General features: G+C 37.8%; 1 protein-coding gene across 1 annotated transcript in view; it reads left to right on the top strand.

The window, feature by feature from the left end:
- The window catches only part of KIF15 (kinesin family member 15), a 34,652-nt gene extending 14,778 nt beyond the window's left edge, over nt 1-19,874 (top strand). The window contains exons 16-35 of the mRNA XM_068204456.1: nt 1,807-1,948; nt 2,286-2,474; nt 3,359-3,466; nt 4,156-4,261; nt 4,783-4,948; nt 5,836-5,986; nt 6,986-7,071; nt 7,453-7,528; nt 7,789-7,875; nt 8,833-8,937; nt 9,763-9,885; nt 11,347-11,493; nt 12,439-12,543; nt 12,714-12,878; nt 13,347-13,453; nt 15,364-15,436; nt 16,067-16,104; nt 17,731-17,896; nt 18,260-18,391; nt 18,707-19,874. Coding sequence (XP_068060557.1) covers nt 1,807-1,948; nt 2,286-2,474; nt 3,359-3,466; nt 4,156-4,261; nt 4,783-4,948; nt 5,836-5,986; nt 6,986-7,071; nt 7,453-7,528; nt 7,789-7,875; nt 8,833-8,937; nt 9,763-9,885; nt 11,347-11,493; nt 12,439-12,543; nt 12,714-12,878; nt 13,347-13,453; nt 15,364-15,436; nt 16,067-16,104; nt 17,731-17,896; nt 18,260-18,391; nt 18,707-18,790 — 2,356 coding nt within the window. The 3' untranslated portion in view covers nt 18,791-19,874. The remainder of the gene's footprint in view (nt 1-1,806; nt 1,949-2,285; nt 2,475-3,358; nt 3,467-4,155; nt 4,262-4,782; nt 4,949-5,835; nt 5,987-6,985; nt 7,072-7,452; nt 7,529-7,788; nt 7,876-8,832; nt 8,938-9,762; nt 9,886-11,346; nt 11,494-12,438; nt 12,544-12,713; nt 12,879-13,346; nt 13,454-15,363; nt 15,437-16,066; nt 16,105-17,730; nt 17,897-18,259; nt 18,392-18,706) is intronic.
- The last annotated feature ends 4,409 nt before the right edge of the window (nt 19,875-24,283 follow it).

Here is a 24,283-nt window from a genome sequence, read left to right as displayed (position 1 = left end):
AATCACTTAAAGTCTGCAAGTTTGAGTCAACATAAATGTAGAATCCAAGCACCCGAGGAATCTCTGGCTGACCTGTTGGTTAATTTTTTTATCTCAATTTCAACGATTTTTAAGAAGGCAATAAAAGTGTTATCTTGAGACTTGTTATGGGAACAAAGGTTTAATTCAAATCAGAGCCAAGACATGGTGTCAGTAGTACATTTATATCCACAGAGGTAAGGCTCTACTTTGCCCTTATTAATGTAGTAAAGAATTTACTGTCATTGTTCTCCTGGAGGGCAGCACAAGATAATGGGAATGGCCTCACTAATAGTATCTTCAGTGTTCATATACGTGTGCATAATACATTACTTCACTTGATTAACCTCATTTCTGAAAAATTCAGGTCTTGTAACTGCAGATAGAAGAAAAATAGCATTTCCAGCAAATGTAATGCAAACCTGAAAGACAAAAGGGACCTGAATTTTTAGAAATTTATTTTAATTGTACCTAACAATGTTACTTTCTGTTGATTTCAGTGAAATTAAAGTGTAATTCTAAAAGCATCAGGCACAATTTTGCCTCCCCACTTCGATTTTTTTAAAGTAGCTTTTAATATCCTTTTTGCTTTTTTAGGCAATTTTACAAATCTGTATTTTTATTGTTAGATTTCTGTGTAGCAAATCGCATTAACTTTATAAATAATAGTATTATGACCCACTGAGGTTATCAATTCAGCAGTCCATCAATTGTTCCATATCATTAATTGCAGTAGTCTATTTATATTTTTATATATTGATTACTTTATTCTTCTGCCCATTACATAGATTTCTATTTTATGTATTCCATGTTTTGTGAATGAATGTCTTGCTTTCTTGTTAGTATGTGTGCACTTTATTATCAATTGCCAACATTTTCTTGGTGGAGTGCAGTCAAATGGAAATATGTCTTTCAGCCTCTGGAGTCACTAAATTTCACTAAATTTAAACTTGTTTCCAGTTTCAGAGTAACTGAAACTTTACATACAGGTAAATATATGCTGTGACTGAATAAAAGTGTAAAATAGCAATTTCACAAAAACAACATATGCTAAGTTTTCTGCTGTCCAATTGCAGTCAGAACTTCTATTCTGTTCCCTAAGTTTTGCTGCAGATGCCAAGATCATGAGGGAAAATGATTGCATTAAACTGACAAGAGATTAAATAGTATGTTTCCATTTGTGTATAGACTTTGACCCTACCATTATGACAGTAACGGCAAGTATCACAGTAACAGCATGTAGCTCTGCAAAATACCTAGTGAAAATTACTCCTAAGTTTCTGCTCAACTGTTGGATTTCAGTTAAAGTACTCTTAGAGGGCAAAATAATCTTAACAGAGCAGCACTTCCAAAAAAAAAAAAAAAGTCTTTAGAGGATTTTCTTTAATCCTGGCAAGCTCCAGTTTAGATTTCTCATATAGCTGGATAACATTTTTAAAGCTTAAAACCATATTGGTATGGGTGATATCACTTTCTCATAAAAGGAACTGCAGAGCTCTCAGCTTATTTCTTACTATGTAATGGATTTTTTTTCTGACATATTTAGTTATCCATCTGCTTGCTTCATTATGCAGGCACAAATAAGCTGCTTAGCTTTTTAATTTTTTATGTGTTATTTTTTACTTTTTTATACAGCAGTAGTGGCTTTCTTCTCAAAATAATGCATTTCGGTGTTTGGGTAAAAGTTCAGCTGCAGTTTGCTCATTGGCAATACTGCAGTGTGTCCTTACTGATAGGAACGCATACTCATGGAGTAGTTTTGACAGTAGCAAAATACTTCCTAAACAGGAAAAAACAGATGGAACTGCAATCAGAGCTTCAATCCCTTCAGAAAGCAAACCAGCATCTTGAAAACATTCTGGAGGCAACCAAAGCACACAAGCGCCAAGAAGTCTCTCAGCTACATAAGCTACATAGAGAAAGCCTTAAGGTATGAGAATAAGTTTATTTAAGGCCCCGCATACTTACTCCTGAGTTGTGCAAGAGTACAGACTGTCATTTGTGTGATGGCTTAGCCTAACTCGTTTTCTGGAATGTTCTCCATATGTGATAAACCAAATAGGCTACTTTTTGTTCTGGAGTATTAACTGAATGACTGCTACTGTCATCAGATGACAAATCTGAAGAAGTAATAGTAGTTCAGAACTAGCCACTTTAAGCATTTTATTTCATTATTCTGCTTATAGAATTAAAAAAAATGCAATACCAGACAGTTTTAATTTCATTTTACAGTTAAAATAAAGACTGCTTTGTAATATTTGTAACAGAGCATAACCACTCCAACTAGAGCTTACCAACTAAGGTCTCGCCTTGTGCCGCGAATAAGCCCAGATTATAATTTTGAAGATTATCAGCATTCTGAAGAGATGATGGATGACATTCTAGAAGAGCCAGTTCCTCCAGAGATGAATGAACAAGCATGTGAAGCCATTGCTGAGGAGCTCAAAGTGGCACAGGTGAATGTTCTGAATAAAAAGTGAAGTGTATGTGCAACTTTATAATAAAGCAGGCTTTGCCATGAAGTACCTCCTCCACACCAAATGCATTTTAATTTGCATGGGAAACTGAAGCCCCTCATTAATTCTTAACATTAAACATTTCTCTATACATTGTACTTTAAAGAGGATTTACAACAAAAATACCGAAAGTGATTTGAGGGTTGAATATCATAAGTAGTTTATTGCAGGATGTTCATACTTTTTTCTATTTAAACCAAATAACTTGTCTGAGGAATCCTCTTTATAAGTTGACGGCTACATTTGGAGCAATACACATGCTTAATATATAATATTGCATTATTTGAAGAAACCTGCCAAATAACGCTTGTCCACCCTTATACATTGTCTTGTACCTTTTCTAGTGGGCAGGGAAGGTCTTTTGTCACATAGAAGAGCCCTACAAATTTATCTGAACTACTCTCTAGAAGCTGGAGCTAATTTCAGTGCATGTAAAACCCTGGCACAACAACCAAAACCCCTCTTTGATGCTTACCATAGTGCAGAGATCCTTTAAGGAGTTTAACTAGTGTATGTTTTGAATAATTTTTTTTTAAAGCCTTATTTTTGCAAGATAAACATGTGTCTGAAAGCTACGTGTTATTGGATTCAGTCCTTGTATTCACTGATGGATTTTCTTGTGTTTTGGCAGTTAAGTTAGAAATAGGAGAAATCAGCTACTTAAGATACCAGTTGATTTTTGAGTGTTCTGTTTTCTGTTGGTTCAGGTCATAAAAATAGGAACTTGTTGACTTTCTATATTTAATAAGCACAGACTGCCATATGGCATGTGAAAAAAAAGTGCAAGATGGGTGCTCTAATTTTGAGTGTTTGTTGTGTCACAGGAGCAACTGAGCACAATGCAGACAAAGCTGGATGAAGAGGAAAGCAAGAATATGAAATTCCAGCAGCATATTAATAAACTGGAGCATCACTCTGCACAAATACAGGAGGTGAGAGAACAATGTAATATAGGGCTCATGTAACTATCATACAGTCATACTGCTGTCTTGTCTGGTGAGGTCTTGCAATGTTACTTGCATTTTGACAAATTTACATAACATTATAACTCAGGGCTGTGCGGGAAGACGAGGATTTAAAATCATGGAATAGTTTGGTTTGGTTTAAAGGTCATCTAATCCAAACCGCCTGGAGCTGGAGTGAGCAGAGAAGGTTCATATAATAACACTGCAATTTTGAGTTTGGTTTTGTTGCTTGCAATCTTGTGAATCCAAGCCTGCTTGAGCTTAAATATAAGCAAATAAACACTGTTGTGGATGGGTTTGGCCAACTTCATGTTTTCTGGAAAACAGCTATAGTAATGAGGAAATCTTAAACTTTGGAATGCTGAAAATACTGGTCTCAGTTGGAACTACCTATCAAATATTTGCAATATCAGCTCCTAAGGTGTGAGTTGCTTTTAAATGAACTTTTTAGATAAGGCAATGTCTTCAGTTATATGAATTATTTTTTCCTTGGACTTTGAGGGATTTCGGAGTCACCAAATACTGAATTTAAAGAAAAATTTGTTTATAATCAGTTGATTAAATGCTTTAATACATTATTATATTATTGTTACAGTGTGTGACCTACCCACTCCTACTCTTCCTTCTATTTAAAAAATGTTACTTTTCTTTTCAAGCTTCTTTCATCTGAAAGGAATGACTGGAGTAAAGAGCGCCATGAGCTCCTTGAGCAGATAAAATCACTTGAAAAGCAGCTTCAAGAAAGTCAAAACAAGGCAGATTGTAAGTCTTTGTAATACTAAAATTTCATAAAAATTTTTGAGGTGTCTTAACTGTTTTAAATCAACAATAGCACGTGCTGAGTAACTCTTTGGGGTGTTAGACATACTGGTTTGATGTTCTTTATGTTTTTTTAATAAAGAAAGCAATCTTTAATACTTGCATATCATCTTTGCCTAGTCTTGCACAGTATACAATATTCAAAATGGTTCTGTCTTTGAATGTGAAGGAGGTACAGGATACAGTATTTAAAATGAAAATATTAAATAAAAACGAAGGATTAACCTTCTATTGTATATGGAAACTACAGTGAAATTGTCTGGAATGGTTTTGATTCACCTTTAAAGTCAGTGTTTTGTTGACCTTTTCCATTCATGAAGCCTTTTTGTGTGTGACTTTTGAGATTACTTCCACTGAAAACATGCAGAGCTTTCTGATCCCAGCAGGTTCTGTAGCATTCTGTGTCCTATATCTAGCACAGTTTTTCAGATAACATGTAAATTATTTTGGGTTTTTTTCCACAGTATTAACAAGTGAAGTCCATGACTTGCGCATTGTCCTGCAGTCTGCAGACAAGGAGCTGTCTGATGTAAAATTGCAATATAGTGCCATTAGGGAAAAGCAAGAGAAAGAAATAAGTCAGCTTTCTGATAGACATATGGATGTACAGTTCCAGCTGGACAGTGTCAGGTACGTTGGCAGTTTGGTACAATGCCTTGTCATCCCTTCTGGATGCATCCAGTGATTTAATCATCCTCTCCTGTGTGTGAACTTACACTTCACATGTTTTCTTGAAAGTTGTTGGTTTGTGTTTGTCCTTTGCTTGTTTGTTTGTTTGTTTGTTGGGGGGAGGGTGTTTAGTTGTTTGGGTTGTTTGGGGTTTTTTCACTCTGTTATTTCATGCCTATTTCAGGCAATATGGTGGAATTATCAGAAAGAAAACAAAATGTGCCTGCCTTAATTTTGCTTTCCTATAGCATTTTCTCATTAAATATGATATATCTATAAACTTCCTGCTCTCCAAATGTTATGTGGACAGTTTGTCAGTCTGGTCACATGAAGCAAGTGACATAATGATGCTGCTCTAAAAATTACAAGCAGAAAGAAATCACAAAAAATAACTGAAGTTTGAGTATCAAAGCCAGAAAAGCTCATTGCCTTGTCTGCAATAATTGCCATTATCATCAGGAGATGATAATCAATATGTTTTTTAATTACTAATGTGATTTAGTTATGTTGGGTTGTGTTGCTGTTTTGTTTAGTTTGTTTTGTTGTGCTTTGGTTTTATTTTTTGGGTTTGATTTTTGTTCCTGGAAAACTTCACTACATTTTGCATTATAGCAGGTTATGTCTTAGCTGAAGTAATTTTTTGAGTGAGGCGTTGTAAGACCAGGAACCTGGAACTGAAATTAAATGCTGTGGTTGTATTGGTGCATTCTGTGTCAGCAGAAATACTGTTTGGAGAGTATTCTTTCCCTCTGGATATTATTTGAATATTTTAAAATACAGTTGATTGGAGTATTTTTATAAGGACACCGACCCTTACTAGATTATTTGGTCTGGGTTTTTTTATGAAGGCTAGAATATGAAAATATTCTTGAAGAAAAGGCAAGCCTGCAGGATGACTACGACAATTTGCAGGAGGTAGCCAAGTTTGAGACGGACCAGCTGAAGCAACAGCTTGAGGATGGGAAGCAAGAAGCAGAAGCAATGAAAACTGAGCTTTGTGTAAGACAGTCAAGGATTTTAAAGGACTTGATTATACAGAACCCAGATTGATTAATTGCTATTAATGTATCACTGATAACATTCCACAGTAGTAATAGGTTTCTTGATGATTCCATTTGGAAGATGTACCCAAATTCTTTTTCCAAACTTAGTGCAAGATTTTTGCAACCACAGGCTATCAGAAATATCCAGTAGCATCATGAATAGTAAGTTTTTAGGCTGAAGAAATTGCTCTGGAAATGTTGAGGGAGATGGGTTAATCACTAAAGGAATAAGACGCTTCTTTGGAAAAGAATCTTGACACTGAAATGCTGAGATTACCTTTTATCTCAGGGCTAGCCAAGACTAGCCTAATTATTCTATCTTTACAAAGCAGTTTCTTAAAATTTTTCATAGTGGATGTGATCTTGTTAAAATGATCTATGGCTTGTGGTGGATCACTGTCCTGCAATTTAGTTGATGCTGTCCTTGAAAGCTTGTCAGACTGCAGTGACTGCAAAACAGCAGCAAGGTTGCTCAAGGGATTTTGCAAATAATTTTGCCTGTGTTTCTGCAGGGTATGTGGTGCCTCTTTGGCAAGTTTGATATAAATTTTCCTTGTTAGTGTTTAAGAGGATGATGACAGATTGAATATTATTGGTTTAAATTCCATATATTTCAGTATTTTGAACAAATACGGAATTTTAAAATGCCCCAAATTAATCTACAATTGAAAATTCTAATTTTTCCCTTCACAGCCTTGGATATTGAGGAATATCATAGCTATATGAAACTATTATTAATGGCAGGTGAAAAGATTCAATTACTTAATATAAATAAGACTTCACTTTTAAATGTCATCAGGACAAACTAAAGATCTTCTAGTTTCCAATTAAGGTTTTTTGAGGTGGTTGGGTTTTTTCAGTCATCTTAAGGATTTGTTTAAATTTTTTGTTATAGATTGCTCTAGAGACCTTATATTGTAACTTCTTATAGCAAACATATATTTTGATGTTTTAGAACCTTTTGCAGCTACTGAAAACAGAAAAAGAACATAATGAAAAACTAACATTACAATTACAAGAAGACAAAGAAAACAATTCAAAGTAAGTTTTAATTAGCAGTGGGGTTTATTTTCATCTGACCTCATTGGTGCTATATATTGTATTCAGATGGGGATCTCATTTGTAAAGGTGTTTTTCTCCAGATGGGTTTTTTATTCCATCCAAATCAGAACAGCAATTCATTTTAATTTAAAGTAATTTCATTGTATAGTTTTTCATGTCAAAGATAAAATTCTGCCAGTGATGGCAGTGTAAGGCTGGTAACTAAAGTATTAGTCTTTTGTATAGCACTGAGAATGTGATAACTGAAGAACTCTTAAAAAATTAAATGCAAATAAAATAAACTCATATCACTTTGTTCTTGTTAAAGTTCTCTTACATTTCTAGTGAGTAATATAATCAAAACATGTTTTTATTCACCAGGGAGCTCTTGAAAGTACTTGAAAAAGGACAGGTGGAGAAACCGTTTTCAGAAATGGTGACACAGTGTGAGCAGCAGGTACAACAGCAGGTTTGAATATGTGAATTGTGTGTACATGGCTTTTCTTTGGCATTAATAACAATTTTATTGATGTACTGACTGTTAGGTTGATTACCAGCAAAATAAATCTAGAGTGCTCAGGCTACATACTTTTAAGCTACTGGTTATTTTTTAGGTAAGGTTAACAACTTACTTCCTTTTGTTTTTCATGACTTGGTGCTTTATAAAACACACCAAAGGTAGTGAAGACATTACTTCACAAATATTATTTCCTCTAGGAAGAAAAACTGAGGATATTGGAACAGGAGCTGGCTGCTGCTGAAGAGACTATTGCTTCTTTGAAGAAGACAAATGATGCAGATAAGGTTTGGGCTTATTTCTGTTACTGATACACATTCTTGTGGGTAACTATGTTCTGTAGTAGAGATGAAAGGCCAGAGCCTTCCTGTGCTGCTTAGTAATTTTGTGCTTTTAGGCAGTTCTGGCTATATAGCCAGGTAAAATAAATCCTACTTTTTCCTAGCATGGAGTTTGTAGGGAGGTAGGAAACTGGTATGCATACACAGAAAAGACAAGTTAACTGAAGGTTAAACAAAAAAAAAAAAAAATTAAGGTAAAACTGTCAACTGGACAAAACATTCAATGCCTAAACAATGGATAATTCCCCAGATGATTAATAGAGCCTTCCAGCCAGGGCTCTGTTGAAATGGGCAGATGGAAAAGGTAAGAAAGGTGTTGTAAGATGTGACTGTGTGTCACATTATCAATAAAATCAAAGCACTTCTTTATGTAAAGACTGTTGCAGTAAATAGCCTGAGTTCCCCTAGTGCAAGCATATATGCTGTCTATAAAACAGGCATAAGAAATCACACGGTGTGTTTACCTGGCATGATGCAATGGTAAGTATTGCTTTTTCCATCATAAACCCAAAAATCTGACATGCATAAGGTCAGAATCACCTGGTATTGTCAGTGCATTGGTGTTTCTTGAATGTGCCTTTTTCCATTACAAACAAACACACCCTTAAATTATAGTAGTTCTGTTCTCATATTAGTAACCCATTACAGCCTAAGACTAAATCAGCAAGCCAGTCTTCTCTTCTAATGAACACTGCAGTTTATTTAGTTCTTTAAGTGCTTAGAACAAAAGCCAGTGATTTAGCAACAAGTTTTCTGTTTATTCTTTATATGTGCAGTTTGAGGACTCATTTTCACCTGATTGATTAGAGTTTGGGATTGACAAATTATATACCAAAAAAGTCCAGTAATACATTATATGGATTTTATATGTATTTTATCAGGATTTATTTTTTTATGTTGCAGGAAGTTGTAACTGACTTGATGAGACAGATCCAGGAGCTGAGGTCTTCAATTAATCATAAAACTGAGTCCATAGATGGGCTGACAAGAGAGCTCGAGGATATAAATGTATGTTCTGTCATTTTGAAGGACATGGTTTCGTTCTTTAGAAATGGGATGCAATGACATGTCTTATCACCGGTCTCAAACAGTATAACTTGCTGCAGTGTTTTAGAAGGAAACTTCTTTGTTTTGACATGTTGAAATCTTCTGAACATTTTATGCCTAAGGCTGTCTCAAAAAGTGAACCATCTCCACGTGGTGGGTAAAAAGCTGTGTCTCTAAAGGGACCTATTCACATCCTGTAAACTCCACTCAGCTGACAGTCACATTTAGATTTTCTCAGAAATTGGCAATTTAAGACCTCAGCAATTGAAGCTGAATTGTAAATTCATTTTTGATGGAGTGAATTTTTATGTTGCTGGTATTACGATGTTCTACATTTGAAAACAAGTATAAGGAACTAAAACTGTGTATTTGAATAACTATGATTAAATATGATGCCTGGGCTTTATTAAAATAGGTCTGATTTGAAAACTGATAGAGCAACCAACAGAATGCTTTACATAATATGTGTGAACTATGAATGCAGAAGGTTCTATAGAAAAACGTTGATGAGACAGATTTCTAAATATAGCTATCTCTTTAATAATGGTTTTAGTAGGTAATATGTATTGTGGTGGCTAATTCACGTTAATCTTTTTATATCATTCTGACAACTAATCTCTACAAACAGTTTGTATAATTTAGCAAGTAAAATATATCATTCTGGTTTTAGTCATTGACACTAATTTCTAAATGTAGTTGTCACCATAAGATTTGTGATGTGCATTTATTTGTCTTCTGTTTGCCACCTTTACCTGATAACATATTTTACTAAAATGCTTTTTGTAGTACAAGTATAATATTGTTCTGGCTGCAAAAGAAGAAAGCAAGGGAATCATAGAAGATCAGGAAAAGAAGATTGAAGAACTGAAGGAAGCCTTGGAAGGAAGAGAAATAGCTGATAACATTGAGGTAAAAACATTAATGTTGGTATAATATGATTATTTGTTCAACCAGACCAATTGGATGTGGTTTTGCTTAAAATGCTCATGTAAAACTTAACCTCATTTTAGTTCAAACTACAGCTACTTAAGCTGTTCATAAAAAAATTCTTCATGAAATACCTGACAAATTCTGTTAAATTACCATGTTACTTGGCATAAATATTTTATAAGCTACTTCATAAAAGCCTATGCTAAGAGTCTGGTTTAATTTTGTTAAGGCCACTAAGGAATCATCAGCTGAATTTAATGGCAGCTTTAGATGATGCAGCTGAGAAATTAAAATAGGTAGAAGAATATATTATGTTCCACAGTGTCTCTACCCCCACTGCACTATATTCAGTAATATATTTTCTTTACTCATAATTTTAACTAAAGGCTCCACCTGCTGGAAACAGATCTAGGGCACACATTTGATTCAAATGTGGTTTTGCTTTTTAATATTGTATCTTTCTTTAACTCTGTGTTTTCTATTACTGCTGTCACCATTATTTTGTTGAACATGTCAAACAGTCAAAAATACTAGCACCTCCTTACATGTAATTTCTACAAGATCATCTATGATTAGATTTGCTAGTCCAATCAGCAACAGTAAAGTCTTCCAGTGAGGTGTGTGTTTCTCAAAGGACATTAAACATAATGGAAATCTGTTTTAAAATAAACAGACTATGTTCATTAATAATTATATCTAAAAGTGACATTCTGAAACCCAAAGCTGAGTTGTCTAGCAAAATGGATAACTTTGGGGCTTTTGGCTATTTTAAACTTAGTGCCAGTTCCTGTTTCAATGTTATCCTTGAGTGTATCTGGCTCCAGATAAAATTATAGTGTTTCTCCTTTACTTTATACTTCAGTTACTAATTTCATGCTTCCGTAACTGGACAAGAAGAACAGATCTGAGGTGGCATTTAAAATACTAGATATAGTTTCTCCTTATGTGTTAACACATCTGGTTTAGGTATGATGCCCCATCAGATAGGGTGGGAGTATAGACCCTGGAATAAATCCAAAGGTATCTGTGGAATATCTGCACTAAAAAAAGCTGTAAGCACTTTAGTGTGATTAAAATCTATATATTCTTTTCTGGTTTCTTTTGAAGTACATATTATATTTTAAAATAGTGATTAATTCCAAAGATCTTCCACTAGAATCTTAATTGTCACTATACTGGGGAAAAGTTCTCATTTTTGTTCTGTAAGCAAGACCAGGGATATGAAAATACACTAAAATGAATTTATAGATGAATGCTTGCTACAATTCATGATGAAAAAATAGAAGGAAAAGGGAAGTAGAAGGAAAAAAAAGAAGGAAAAGGGAGAGATGCTTGTAGCTGTTAGCAGTCTTGGCACCAATTACAAAACATCTTGAAACAACTGACTTAGAGCAGTAACTGTAATGTTTCTTTTTTTACACATCCAACGACTTAAAACAGAGGGACCTTCTGTGTGAAGAATTGCGTCATACTGCTGATCAGCTGATAAGTCTGACAGAGGCCTCTAAGAAACACCATGCATTGCTCCAGTGTGCACAGGAAGACATAGCAAAGAAAGAAGCTGTAATCCAGGAACTCAGGGAACAGGTAAAACAAAGAAATATTCGCAGTTAGCTCATTGAGAGGGAGCTGTGGTCAATTGTAGCTCTGAAAAAGGTTTCACTTGCCATTTTAGAGCATCTGGTACATAGTACTCTTGGTGAAGAGACATGCTCCTTCTTGTAAAAGGAAAGTAGTAGCTCAAAAACTTCTGAACAAAGATTAGGTAACGTCTAATGTTTTGGAACACAAAAATGTGTACTCTGATAGCAGAGTAAAATTATCAGTACCTCTAAGAGCAGAGCAACCTCAGGTTATCAGCAATGTAACCTAGGGGATTATTTTTTCCTCTGTTAACACTTATCCACAAATGGTATCATTATGCAATAGAGATAACTGTTGAGCTCTGTAAATTATGCAGGGGTTTGGAGCTGCTGCAGATTAAATAGTTATGTTAAACCTTTGTTCAAATTTTAGCTCTAGTTGTCACAACTATCATAGTGCTAAGTAATATATTTGTGTTTGCAAAGACTCTAATTAGTTATTTTTTGGAAGAGGAGTTTTTTTGTCAAGTTACTATATTTTCTTGGGGAAGCTGATCAAAATCTATATCACTAAAATCTTTGTATCAAATCATGTTTTGACCAGTAATGTTTGCCAACCAAGTTTATAATAGCTTTTCTTCTGTGCTAGCATGCCCTTTGAAAGGTAGGTGTTAGCAAGGCAAGAAAATCAAATACTAACAAGAACAAAATTCAGATGAACTACAAAGTAGTTCAATGTATAGATGCTTTCAAAAATGCTTGTTGCATGCAACTATTGAAAGTTTAACAGTGATTGACTAAATACAGAAAAGTTATGAAAGTGAAGTCTTTTTAATCTAAAATAACTTGTGGTGTATTTAAGCTTCCTCAAAACATAGATCTGAGTGCTATTTTGTTTCCTATTTTATGTGTATTATGAGCTACTTTATTTTCCCTGTGTTTCTAATAGTTAGACAAAATGACAAAGGAGCTGGAGAACAGGAAGAATGAATATGAACTGAAAATGAAGCAAATAGATTGCTTTGTGGACTCATCTTCAGTAACATTTCCTCAGGTATGGCATTTGAGAGAAACATTTTCACATAGTTTGTAATTATTGATGATTTTTCTGCCAGAAATTTATTAAGTTATGTCTCCAATGAAGTATTAAAACATGTAATCAACACATAGGGAAAACAGTCCTTTACTAATAGTTTGTGTGGTTTGGTTTTTTTCACTCGCCAGTGTCCTAAAACTCCTCCTAATTTTGATATGAATTTGGCTAAGCTTTTGGAAACTCACGAGCAAGAAATAGCTGATCGAAGGGCCTCTGCAATAAATCTGGAGCACCTTGTGAATGAACTGAATGAAGAACGAAGAGCAAAAAATGATGAAATTCTAAGGCTGAAGGTACTATGAGTTAATCTCTGCTGGCAATTTGTAAGGTCAAAATGAGACAGACTGCAGAGTTCAGGTTTTTTAATGAGCTCTGCTTAGTAATATGCCCATTAAAGTAGAAAGGCAGTTTTCGGTTTTCCCTTTACCTAGGCTGGGAGCAAGTGGTGACAACGTACTTGCGATGTCTAGAAATCTCATTTTCCCAAGGACTGTGCTGTTTTGTGTTCATGAATGTCAAATGGAAACATCATTTTTGCTGCTGAAACAGTTCTCAATATTTGCTGCTGAAAGTATTCTCAATAAAGTTTCTAATGCAACTGTAGATGGAAGGGTGATGCAGGTATGTGCCAGAGAACCCTGCCTGTTTTCTGAGAAATATTTTTTGTCTTCTATTTTACTCAAAAACATGTTCAACTAGAAATGAAAACAGGAATTGCAATTTGATCTTCACATAAAATGTTTTGAATTTCACTTGCTTAGGAACAATTAAATGAGTTGGAGAACCTGCGTCTGGAAATGCAGATATTGGTGGAGAACAACAGGAGTTTACAGAGCCTTGTAGAAGTTCAGAGACCAAACAAGAACAGGTAAAGTAAAATAAACCATGAAAAATCCCTCTTAACTTGAAAAAATTAAGATAAAGTTTACAGGTTTTATTTGAAGTACAGACTTACATTGTTTACCTATTTAGAGATTGACTCAAACTTTTCTTTGAAGATTATTTACTGGCTTGTAAACTTTATGTCCCTTAAATCAAGAGCTCTTAAATGCAACAGAGTTTTATAAAGGGAATGGAAACAATGTAAAATCATTATATTATGCCCAGGAATTAATTACTGTTAATTCCTGGGTATTATATATTGCCATGTCACTTGTGTAGTTATGGATCCAGTAGATAAGGAATGTCCAAATAAATGCAACACAAGTTTCAGTATAGACAAAAATGAAATTTTAAAGCCTCCAATATACAATTAGCCTTCGGTCTATTCAAACCACAACTCCTATCAAGTAAAAGGAGCAGGGAATTCTTAGCACATATCCAAATTACATCCTGAAGTCCCAAGTCAGAAATCCAACAAGTGAGGAACATAAAAGTAATGCTTTTTTTGTGGAAAAATTTTGTCTAGAAAACTTACATAAACTGTGAAAAACAAAGCCACAGAATCCAGTGTTCCATGGCAATGTAACCGTTGTTGTTTGAGTGTGATTTCCATTTCAATTCACAACACAATTTCAAATGTCTGTTGTAAACTAAGCAGAAAGCCTTAGAAACATCATCATTGTTCAGTAACCTCCCTGATCTGTTCACAAGATTTTAAGTTAATGAAAACAGTGGTTTTATTGTAATATAAAATGCAATTATAAAACTTTTAACCAATTAAGTTTTTCCCATATGACGCACTACAAGGACAAAGCTGGTTTGTGAGTTACTTTAATTGTATGTATTTTCTTATTTCCATCCAATGTCATGTTGATTTTAAACGACCAAATAAAAATTAGTGAGGTCTTTTGAATACAAGAAGCTTTTACCTTCTTAACCAGGCAAGACCACTGAGCAGTGATCTTGTAGGAAGTCTTTCTGCAGTCTTCATACACATAAACACTGTGAACTAATTAAATATGTACCTCAATCCCAAAGCTGCTCTTGTGGTTTAACCCCAGCCAGCAGCCAAGCCCCTCACAGCCACTCACTCACTCTCCACCAATGAGATCAGGGAGAGAATCAGGAGAGCAAAACCCAGAAAATTTGTGAGTTGAGATAAAGGCAGTTTAATAGGGAAAGCAAAAGTCGCGCACACACACACAAGCAAAGCAAACCAAGGGATTAATTCACTGTTTCCCATGGGCAGGCAGGTGTTCAGCCATCTCCAGGAGAGCAGGGCCCCATCACACACAACGGTGACTTGGGAAGACAAACACCATCACTCCAAACCTCCCCTCTTCCTCCTTTCCCCCCCACTTCATTATACACTGAGCATGATGCCACATGATCTGGAATGTCCCTTTGGCCAGTTTGGGTCTCCTGTCCTGGCTGTGTCTCCTCCCAGCCTCCCACGCAACCCCAGCTTCCCAGCCAGTGTGGCAGTATGGAAGGCAGAAAAAGCCTTGGCTGTGTGCAAGCCCTGCTCAGCAATAAGAAACAGATCTCTACATTATCAACCCTGTATTCAGCACAAATCCAAAACACAGCCTCATAATGGCTGCTGTGAAGATGGTTAATTCTACTCCAGCCAAAACCAACACAGCTGTCTAACAAACAGTTGCATATTCATTACATTTGTAATTGTTTCCATTAAAACATTAATTTCTCTATACTCTGAAAGAAAATGTATTTAGAAGTTTAAACCTTTCCAGAGTTTATGATGTTCAGTATTTTGAGTATGAACATGTGTGAAAACAATGGCACACATTTACTGGTTTAATCTGGATAACATGTTTTTACAGCTAGTTTATTCTGTTGGTGAGAAACCTTTTTTCTCATTCTTGAATTTCCTAGTGATCAGAAACATCCTGATGTTCAGTACCTTAAAGAGAAAGAGGAAGAGATTGCTGAAGAGCGACTTGCCAAGGTATATTATCCTTCTCATGTCAGTTGCTGTTGACCTGCTGTGAAGTATTAATGTGATTTTTTTTTGTTGTTGGTTTGGTTTGATTTTTTTGTTTTCATGGCAGCAAAACAAACACTAATTTCTAGTGAATTCTAACGGGCACAGCCTGTTAGAATTCACTAGAAATTAGTGTTTGTTTTGCAGCTTAGGATTTCTATCTTGGCCTAACACCAGTGGATTGGGTGTCAAATTGCACAATTAGCAAAAACAGATTCAGATTGCTAAATCTGACTCATCCCCAGAGTTGGAAAGTGAAGATTGTGTCACTTGCTAATGTCAGGGCTCTGTCAAAGGGAAGTTAATGTCACAGCAGAGGTTTCCAGGGACAGAAGAACCCCGTTAGAGCTCTGCTGTATGTATGTGGGCAGAGACACTGCTGTGGGTCAGCTGTGCTGGCATGAAATGGGAAATAAGTGCCTACAGCAAAGACTTAAAGTGAATACTAGAGATGTGAACTACGAGGTAGTAGGATGATCTGGAATGAGATATGTAGCATCAATTAAGTGACAGATATTCTTAAACATATATATATGTGGATATGTTTGTATGTTAAACATTAAGACTGCATCTATTTTTTTTTTACTTTTACAGAATAAAGCAGTGGAAGAAATGCTGAAAATCAAAGCAGAGTAAGTCTAACTATTGTTCCTTGAACTGGAAACTAGTATTAAACTAATTAATGACAGAAAAAAAGATCCATTTAAGCAATGAAAGTCCAAGATCAGAAATGACAAAAGGCATAATTTGGAAGTGTTTACCCTTCTGCAAGATACCTTGAGTTCTTACTCTTTCTCATCAGTAGATGGTAGTAGCACCTATTACTACGTAGCATTGTATCAGGATAATACTTTAATAGCTAGAACCATAAAAACTTAAATTGGAAGGGATGTTTTTAATTGTTTAAAGTTATTTATATGGAGTGAATTGTAATCTCATTCCTTTTCAAATTAAATTGAAATACTGTTCATTTCTTTATTAATATTGCAAATATTTTATAATTTTAATTCTTTTATTTTTATGCTATTTGTTTAAATTTCTGTGGTTCAGCTTGAAAAATGAAAAAAGATAATTATTAGAGGATTTCTAAATAGTGCTTGCACTTTTGGGCAAGCAGTCCTCAAAGTTCAAGTGTTTTGTACCTTGGATGGGTAATAGCAAAGAAAGAAAATACTGAATCAGTAGATAAAAAATACTTTGAAAATATCTGTTCTGCTGTTTGTTTTTTTTTCTAATCTGTATTGCTTCAGGATTTATTGTGGCTGAATTTCCTAACATAAGAGTTATTTTCATTTGATCGAATGCTTTCTGCGTAAGTTACTTCTTTTAAAGGAGGAAGATAGTTCTTATGCACATGGTCATTTCAAAAGTAATGTGCATTAAATTTTCCAGAAACCCTACTCTGGAAATTAGAGATTATTTTGCTATTTGATGCACTGATTTTGCTTTCCTGTCTGGTCTCCGAAACACACTTCATAGCAGTGCAACAATATGTCATACAAGCAAATAATGGACAAAGAGGGAAAACATTCTTTTCTCATCAAGAAAATGTCTTGACAAATGCAGCAAATGAATACTGTTCACAGAGTAGGTCTTAAACACCACGCTTCAGTAAAACAAAACTAATGGCAAAAATTTCATGTATGCAGTATTTGAATTGATCTGCAAAATTACTCAAGTTCACAGAAACAGTAGACAGGCTGCTAAGTTTGATGGTACAGTTTAATATCCTATTGCCTCATTTGCTGAAAATGTTCTAATTCTATCCAAAGTGGTACTCATTCTGTTACCAGGCCAACCAAGCAGGCTCAGACCATCTGAAATACTCAGAGATGTTTCTGAGCAACGAGGCTGTCAAGAGGGAAAGGCCACAGACAAACAAGCATTTGATAGAGGTAACCTGTAGAGCAGCTGAGTTTAGCTGGGAAATTTACATTCCTTAGGTGAATTAATTCAAGGTGTTCTTATAGGTGAAGCTTCTGTTTTCAATCAGGAGTGGAGTTGTATATCCTGGATTGCAAACAGCACCGTTCCCAAAGAGAAGAGCAGCTCCAAAATACTGCCTAGTTGATAGTATCAAACACAAGAACTGTGAAGCAGAATGAATTTTTTCCTTTCTTTAGCACTAAATTCTAAGGGAAATACAATATCTCAAAATAATGCTTTTAAAGGAGTCTCCCTCCATGTCCAAGACAGATTTAGTAATTCAATTGTATTATGTTGGTTTTTAATGTTTTATGATTCTTTCATATTGGCAGATTAGAAGAGACCAAAAATATCCTCAGAATCCAAGAGAATGCCTGTCATGAAATAACTCTGGAGATGGAACGAACAAGAACTTTGGAGTTCAGAGCATTTAATGAGAAAGAAGAAATTAGATCAAAACTGGAGGAAGCATATGAAGAAAAAGACAGGATTGAAAAGGTTACATATATATATTTTCTTTTTGTCATCTTCACAGCAGAATCTTATTTAGCAGAGGTACAACTGTTTTGTTTTGCAGTTTAGTTTTATTTGTGATGTTCTCTGCACTAGTGAAAGTCTGGATACAGAAATCACTTAGTAGTACAAATCAAATGGTGCTCTTTTTTTGCCCTTTAGAGGGATCTAACATAGTGTCTAAGGAGACATAAGACAAATATGTATTTCCTGAGTGAAGCAACTCTTGCATCATATGTTACAACAAACTTAAATGTTAGTATGTTAATAGCTCTAAGAAGCTATTGCTTCTGAGAAGAAAAGGAGAGGCTACTGCTAAGAGGTAACACAATGTATTTACTATTACAGGAAATAAAATTGCTGAGGAAGCAAGTTGCCTCGCTTGCTGAGGAGAATGGGAAATTACTTGGTCATCAAAACCTAAACCAGAAGATTCAGTATCTTGTGAAACTGAAGAAAGATTATGCTAAACTTACAGAGGTAAGTTGTAGAGTAGATTACAGATGGAGTAATAGCCTGACATAGCAAAGAGCTAAGCTTTGAGAATTAAAACTATAATTCCTGCTCTTCTGTTGGAGAGGAGCAGAGATACCTTTGATTTTATGCAGCTGAGTACGTCATGGCTGGTGTGCGTCTCCTCAAAGGCCCCAGACAAGGATCTCCATTTTATTTTCTCAAGTATATAGTGTATGAAACACTTGAACAACTCTAGATACTGCTTGTTTAAAAATACCAAAAAAAAAAAAAGTGAGGATATTTTCCTTAATAGACCCATATTTTTTCTCTGTTTTACAGGAGACTGAAAAACTACGAGTTGAAAACGCTTTTTTGAAAGAATCAAAAAAATGTAACATTTGTAGACATCATGATCAACTGTAATGACCCAAATAAAATTGCAGAGCCATATTTTTAAAGTGTACAGAATAGGCAAAAGTCAGTTGTCAAATTTGACTTTTGCTGTCATTCTGGAATAATCAAGTATTCTAGTTTGTAGATTTTTTTGCTGGTAATAACTCTAAGTGAAGATTGTTATTCCAGCTCTGTGGGCAGCTTTCAGTGAAATTTTAACACCTTTTTGTAATTTTTTTCAATTTAAAAACCTGATTTTGTATAGATGCTGGGTAGATACTTCCTTGAAACTTCTGTACCTTGACAAGGAAAAGCTTTCTCCCTGGGAACACACCTGGATTTTTGTCTCCTTTGGTGCTTTTATTCAGGTTCCTACTTCTGAAATGCTACATTTTCCATCAGAGCCAGAATTCAAAAAGCACAATTTCTTTGTGTTTGTTTCTTTGGTTAAACATAGAATGATTTTCCTGGGTTGCTTAAAATTATTTTCATATTAAACTTTGTTCAATAAAGCGTAACTGTGAATTTAGTAACAGTCTTGTAAATAGTACTATAAATACATTTTTGTTTCTGTTTTTTCTTTTTTTGAAAATAAAATGCTTTTCAAACCTTTTTTCTGTTAGTATAGACTTAGAGTTTTATATTAGCACAGTAGGAAATTCCGAGGGTTTTGCAACCATTTTCTTATCAAGGAAGTGAAAAATCTTAGGAAAGAAAATGTGAAAATATGCAGAACATTTTCTAGGAGTACAGCATAAGTTCATTTAATCACACTTAAAGATTTATTGCAAATAACTGAAATGTTCATTAGTGAAACACAATATGTTGGTTTCTGTAGCAATATCAAACGCGGGGGGGTTTTTTACTGCCACTAATCCTATCGTTCTGTTATCTGGCTAATTCATACAATACTAGTTTTCACCACAAGTGCTGGAGCAAAAGGAAATAAAGAGGAAAAATATGTCTAGAAAAGGGCAGAATATACCTAATGCCTTCTTGCATTATTTAGCTGAGGGAAAGAAGAATTTCCACCACCTTACCTATTTTAAGCTGCAGATTTGTTTCCACTTGAGATGTGATGTGAAATAGAGAAATAAAAAGCTGACCTTAAAGGGAAGAGGTGTTGGGGTTTGAGTAGAGGTCAGAACTAGCACGGATGAGGAGCACACAGGCCAAGAGGGATTCGTCAGGGGTGCTTTTATTTGTGACTGCCATGCTCTAGGCTTACAATTATTTCTTTCCTGTCTGTTTGTGGACTATTTGTATGTCGGCAGAGGCTTCTGCACTTTTTCTGTGTTGTACGTGGCCACAGCGGGAGCCGCTTTGTCTGCTGGCTCCGTGTTCCCGTTTGTTTCAATAAAGCCTTTGTACACAAGCGAACACGGCCCACGTGCTCTTCCTTCGCTGCCCGCCCGCTCCCGCCTGGGGCCCGCCCGCGCGCGGGGCGGCGCTGGCGCTGCGCGGGGCCGGGCCGGGCCGGGCCGGGCCGGGCCGAGCCGGGCCATGCGGGCGGGGGCCGGGGCGGCGGCGGCCGCGGGGGGCCTGGGGGCGGCGGCGGCCGCCGCGGCGAAGCTGGCGCTGGGCTCGGGCGGGGAGGCGGCCGGCGGCCCGGTAAGGAAGGAGCAGGCGGTGCTGGGAGCCCCGAGTTCCCGTGCGGCCGCCCCGCAGGCGGCACTCGGTGCCGGGGCTCGCGCTGCCTATCGCGGCGGTGGAGGGGAAGGAGCGGGCCGGTTCTTCCTCCGGCGCTCCCGGCCGCTGCCCTGGATTTGGAGGGATAGGGGGGCGGCCTCGGAGGGCGGAGCCGTGACTCAGCCCTGGGGAATCCCAGCCTTGCCGGGCTGACTAATGCGCGGCGCCGATGTAAAGAGCGGCGAGAGCGCAGCGAGGCTGCCGGGGGTGGAGGGAGCGAGCGTGGTACGGGAATGCCCCGAGCCAAGCCCAACTCTGGGAGCTCATTTCCAGTCCTTCTACGTCAGTGTTACTTTAAAGCAGAATGTTAGTGTGACTGAGCATCGAATGCTTGTTCGCAGCCCACTGTTTGCTGATAGCAGCGGCCCTCTCCCTTTTGTTCTATCTCTGCTCGGCCCCGAGCAGAGGTGGAGCCCTTGCTTTCCTCAGTGCTTCTCTTCGGGTGTTCGTTGGGGGTGATCTTCATCTCGCTCGCGTTTCAGAAACCTCCGCGTGCTTGAGGTTGCGTGGGACGGCTGGCCCTTCACCTCGGAGGTAGTGTCCTTACCTCCAGGAGTGACCTCCGGCACAGCCACGGCAGAGGGGGAGATGGGCGCCAGGTCGTGTGTGAGTGGGGACAGGAGGAAGGCAGCATACACGTATCCTAAAAGCACTTCGGGGAGATTCATTTAGGCGTAGGTTGTTACTCACATGGCAAATGTACATTTCCATTTGAAATCCAAAAGGGAACCCGCAAGGGAAATTAGATCTGAAACAAATCCAGCCTTGCACCAGGAAAAAAAAATTGACCTGTGTGATTAAGAGAGAGGGTTAAAAAGGCAAAAACTCAATACCTGCCAATCCTGTTGATCCCTTCTGAGATCTCAGAAAGGAGAAATTAAAAAAAAAAAATCCCAATACTCTTCACTCTGCCCAGAAAACCCCAAACTGTGCTCTGTACTGAGAGAATGGCAGAGCATGGAATTACTGAAAATGCTGACAGCATCTTTTCTAAGTATTTTTCTGTATTGAAATTTATAAAAATATTGCCCATTTCTTTGGGGGCAGGGTGGGGAGAGGTTGGTGCTTCTTTTTTTTTTTTTTTTTTTTTTTTTTTTTTTTATTGTGCTATGACAAAGTCTCATGTCATTGCTGTGAAGTGTTGCCGGAAGGTCAAGAGAGATTATCCCTCCTGTCTACTCAGCCCCAGTGAGTGCACACCTGGATTTTTGGGTTCAGTTCTGAGCTCTCCACTGCAAAAAAGAGATGGAGCTACTGGAGAGTACAGCAAAGGCTCATAAAAATTATTAAGGGATCAGAGCATCAATTTGTGAGGAGAGGCTGAAAGAGCTGGGACTGTTCGTCTTGGAGAAGAGAAGGTTCAAGCGGATCTTTTCAATGTGTAGAAATATCCACAGTGAGGGTGCACAAAGGATGGAGCCAGGTTCATTCCAGTGGTGCCCAGTAGCAGGACCGGAGGCAAAGGGCGTGTGCTGAAATGGGCAGTTTCCTCTGAACATCCAGAAACACCTTTTCACTGTGAGGGTGACCAGGCACTGGCCTAGGTTGCCCAGGGATGTGGCAGATTCTCCATCCTTGGAGATACTAACATACCGTCCGGACATGGGCAATCTGCTGGAGTGATGAGGCTGGACCTGGTGAACTCCGGAGATCCCTTTTAACCTCAACCATGCTGTGATTCCATGAGTGTTTCTTTTTTATGAGCAGATTGGTTTCTTTCACTTTTCAGGTCCATTCCAGGTGGTAATTATTAATTAAATGAATCAGCTTAACTGTGAAACTAGCCAAGTTTTATGTAAATGCCATAATCTTCCTAGTAGCTTAAATTGCACAGGACTGTAGATGCATAAATATTTCAGTGCACACATGTGGCAAAGGCATTTCTGCAGAGCAGCCACGAGATGACAGATATTCAGGGGGTTTTGTGTTGGAGGAAGAGCTACAGAAATCCCAAAATAAATTGAATAGCAGCCATCACTTGTGTAGTGTGGAACACGGCAGCAAAAAGTGTATTGATACTTCTTAGAGCTGATAATGCAGGGTAGCAGGATACACCACGGCACCACAAGGATGGATTTCCTGGCCACAAGTTTGTGTTGTGGTGGCCCAGCCTGAGAGCAGCCTGACCAGGAAGGGTCATTGCACTTGAACAAAAGCTTTTCTTTGCTTTCTCCGCTCCCCTGCCAGTCTTCATCTAAAATTACTTCTGCCACTTCAGGAGTGATTCTGGATTATCTGAAGTGTACACTGAAAGTAATCTTTGCTTAGAAAAGCAATCAGAACAGTAATCCTTGACTCATTGGGGTGGCTCACTTGAGCCCTTAGCAGGGGAGGAATTTATCTCCCTCCTTCCTTGTGGGGAGCACGTGGGGATGTTCCTGTCTCTCTGTCTGTGTACCATTGCAATGGCCACTCTGCTGCCCTGGGCACAAAGAAACTTGACCTTTCTCTGATAAACCTTCCTTCTGGGCATGTGCCACCTGCAGCTGATATCCCTGGCTCTGCATTAGGAGATCAGAAGAAGCCATGGGTTCTGGTTTTGAAGGTGGCATAGTTGCTGTGATAGTGGGAGCCAGCTTTGCTTCACCACTGGTAGTCTCAGACTAGTTCAAGTCTGGCAAGATCTCTGGAGGTCTCTAGTCCAACCTTTGCTTACACATGATCTTCTCCAGTTAAGTTTTAAATACTTAGAAGGTCAGAGAACCCATGACCTCTGTTCCAGTGCTTGATCACCTTTGCTTTTCCTCATAACGGATTTAATTTGTTCCATAATTGCCTGGTTGCCTTTTGTCATATCGTAATGGACCTTGGAGAAGAGCCTGGGCTCCATTCCTCTACACCCTCAGGCTAATGGTTGAAGGCAGTAAAAAGATTTCTTAAGGCTTTTTTTTTTTTTACCTCAGCAGCGTGGTCTCTTTCTTATCCAGAAATACAGTGGAGTTAGGTGAAACACAAAGAATTGTTTTCCCCTCTCATCCCTACTCCCAAGTCTACTTGCTAGAGGTGTGTGGATGTACATAACTCCCTGAGGAAAGTAAAACTGCCAGGTCATACAGGTAAAGAGTGAAACTGGGAGGCAAACCTCATCCTATGGTGAGCTATAACACAGCAGTTTTCTTCCTCAGAGGAGCAGTAGTAGCTGGACACGGTTGCCCCTCTTATCCATCCACACAGGTTTTGCCAGGGTGTCAGTGGGAAAACAAAGCAATTCAGTGGTGGGAATCATTCTGAATCTTTACTATTGCAGTGATTGGCTGCAAAAGTTGGAGACCTTTGCCATAAGTGGGGCAAAATGAGGCCACACACCTGCACCATCCCTCACTGGAGTGGGATTAGCCTCGGAGGGCTTGTGCCAACCATCAAGCATGGATTTACTTTGCATTGTTTTCCTTTAAACTTTGTACTTGCCATATCACTTGCTTCACAAAACTGTGGGCTCCCCCACTGCTTGCAGTTAGTAATTTCTTCTTCTGTGTGGGAGCAGGACACAGTTGGCAGGAGGACACTGCTGGCAGGAGGACACTGGACACTGCAGCCATTCCCACAGGGCAGGTGCCAACTCTAAGCTGTACTTGGTGACTTCAAACCTGCATTTCTGTCTGCCTGAAGATGGATACCACCATGGACTGAAAGGTGGCAAGCTATGAATCTGTGATTGCTACGAGCTTGGACAAAGCTTTGCTTTCACTTGTCACTGTTTGTGAGAGTTGTGATCTGCCTGCCTGTGATCTCCCTTGGTATCTTCACATCAACTATATGGTACCCAGGGGCTGGGCAGACGGCCTCAGCTGCTTAAACTAGGAAAGGGTGGGAGGCACTGTGAATGGCGCTGGC

This window comes from Anomalospiza imberbis, chromosome 1 (genome assembly GCF_031753505.1).
Source record: "Anomalospiza imberbis isolate Cuckoo-Finch-1a 21T00152 chromosome 1, ASM3175350v1, whole genome shotgun sequence".
Lineage (NCBI taxonomy): Eukaryota > Metazoa > Chordata > Aves > Passeriformes > Viduidae > Anomalospiza > Anomalospiza imberbis.
Note: the sequence above shows the minus strand (reverse complement) of the source record. Positions and strands in the feature narration are given on the sequence as shown.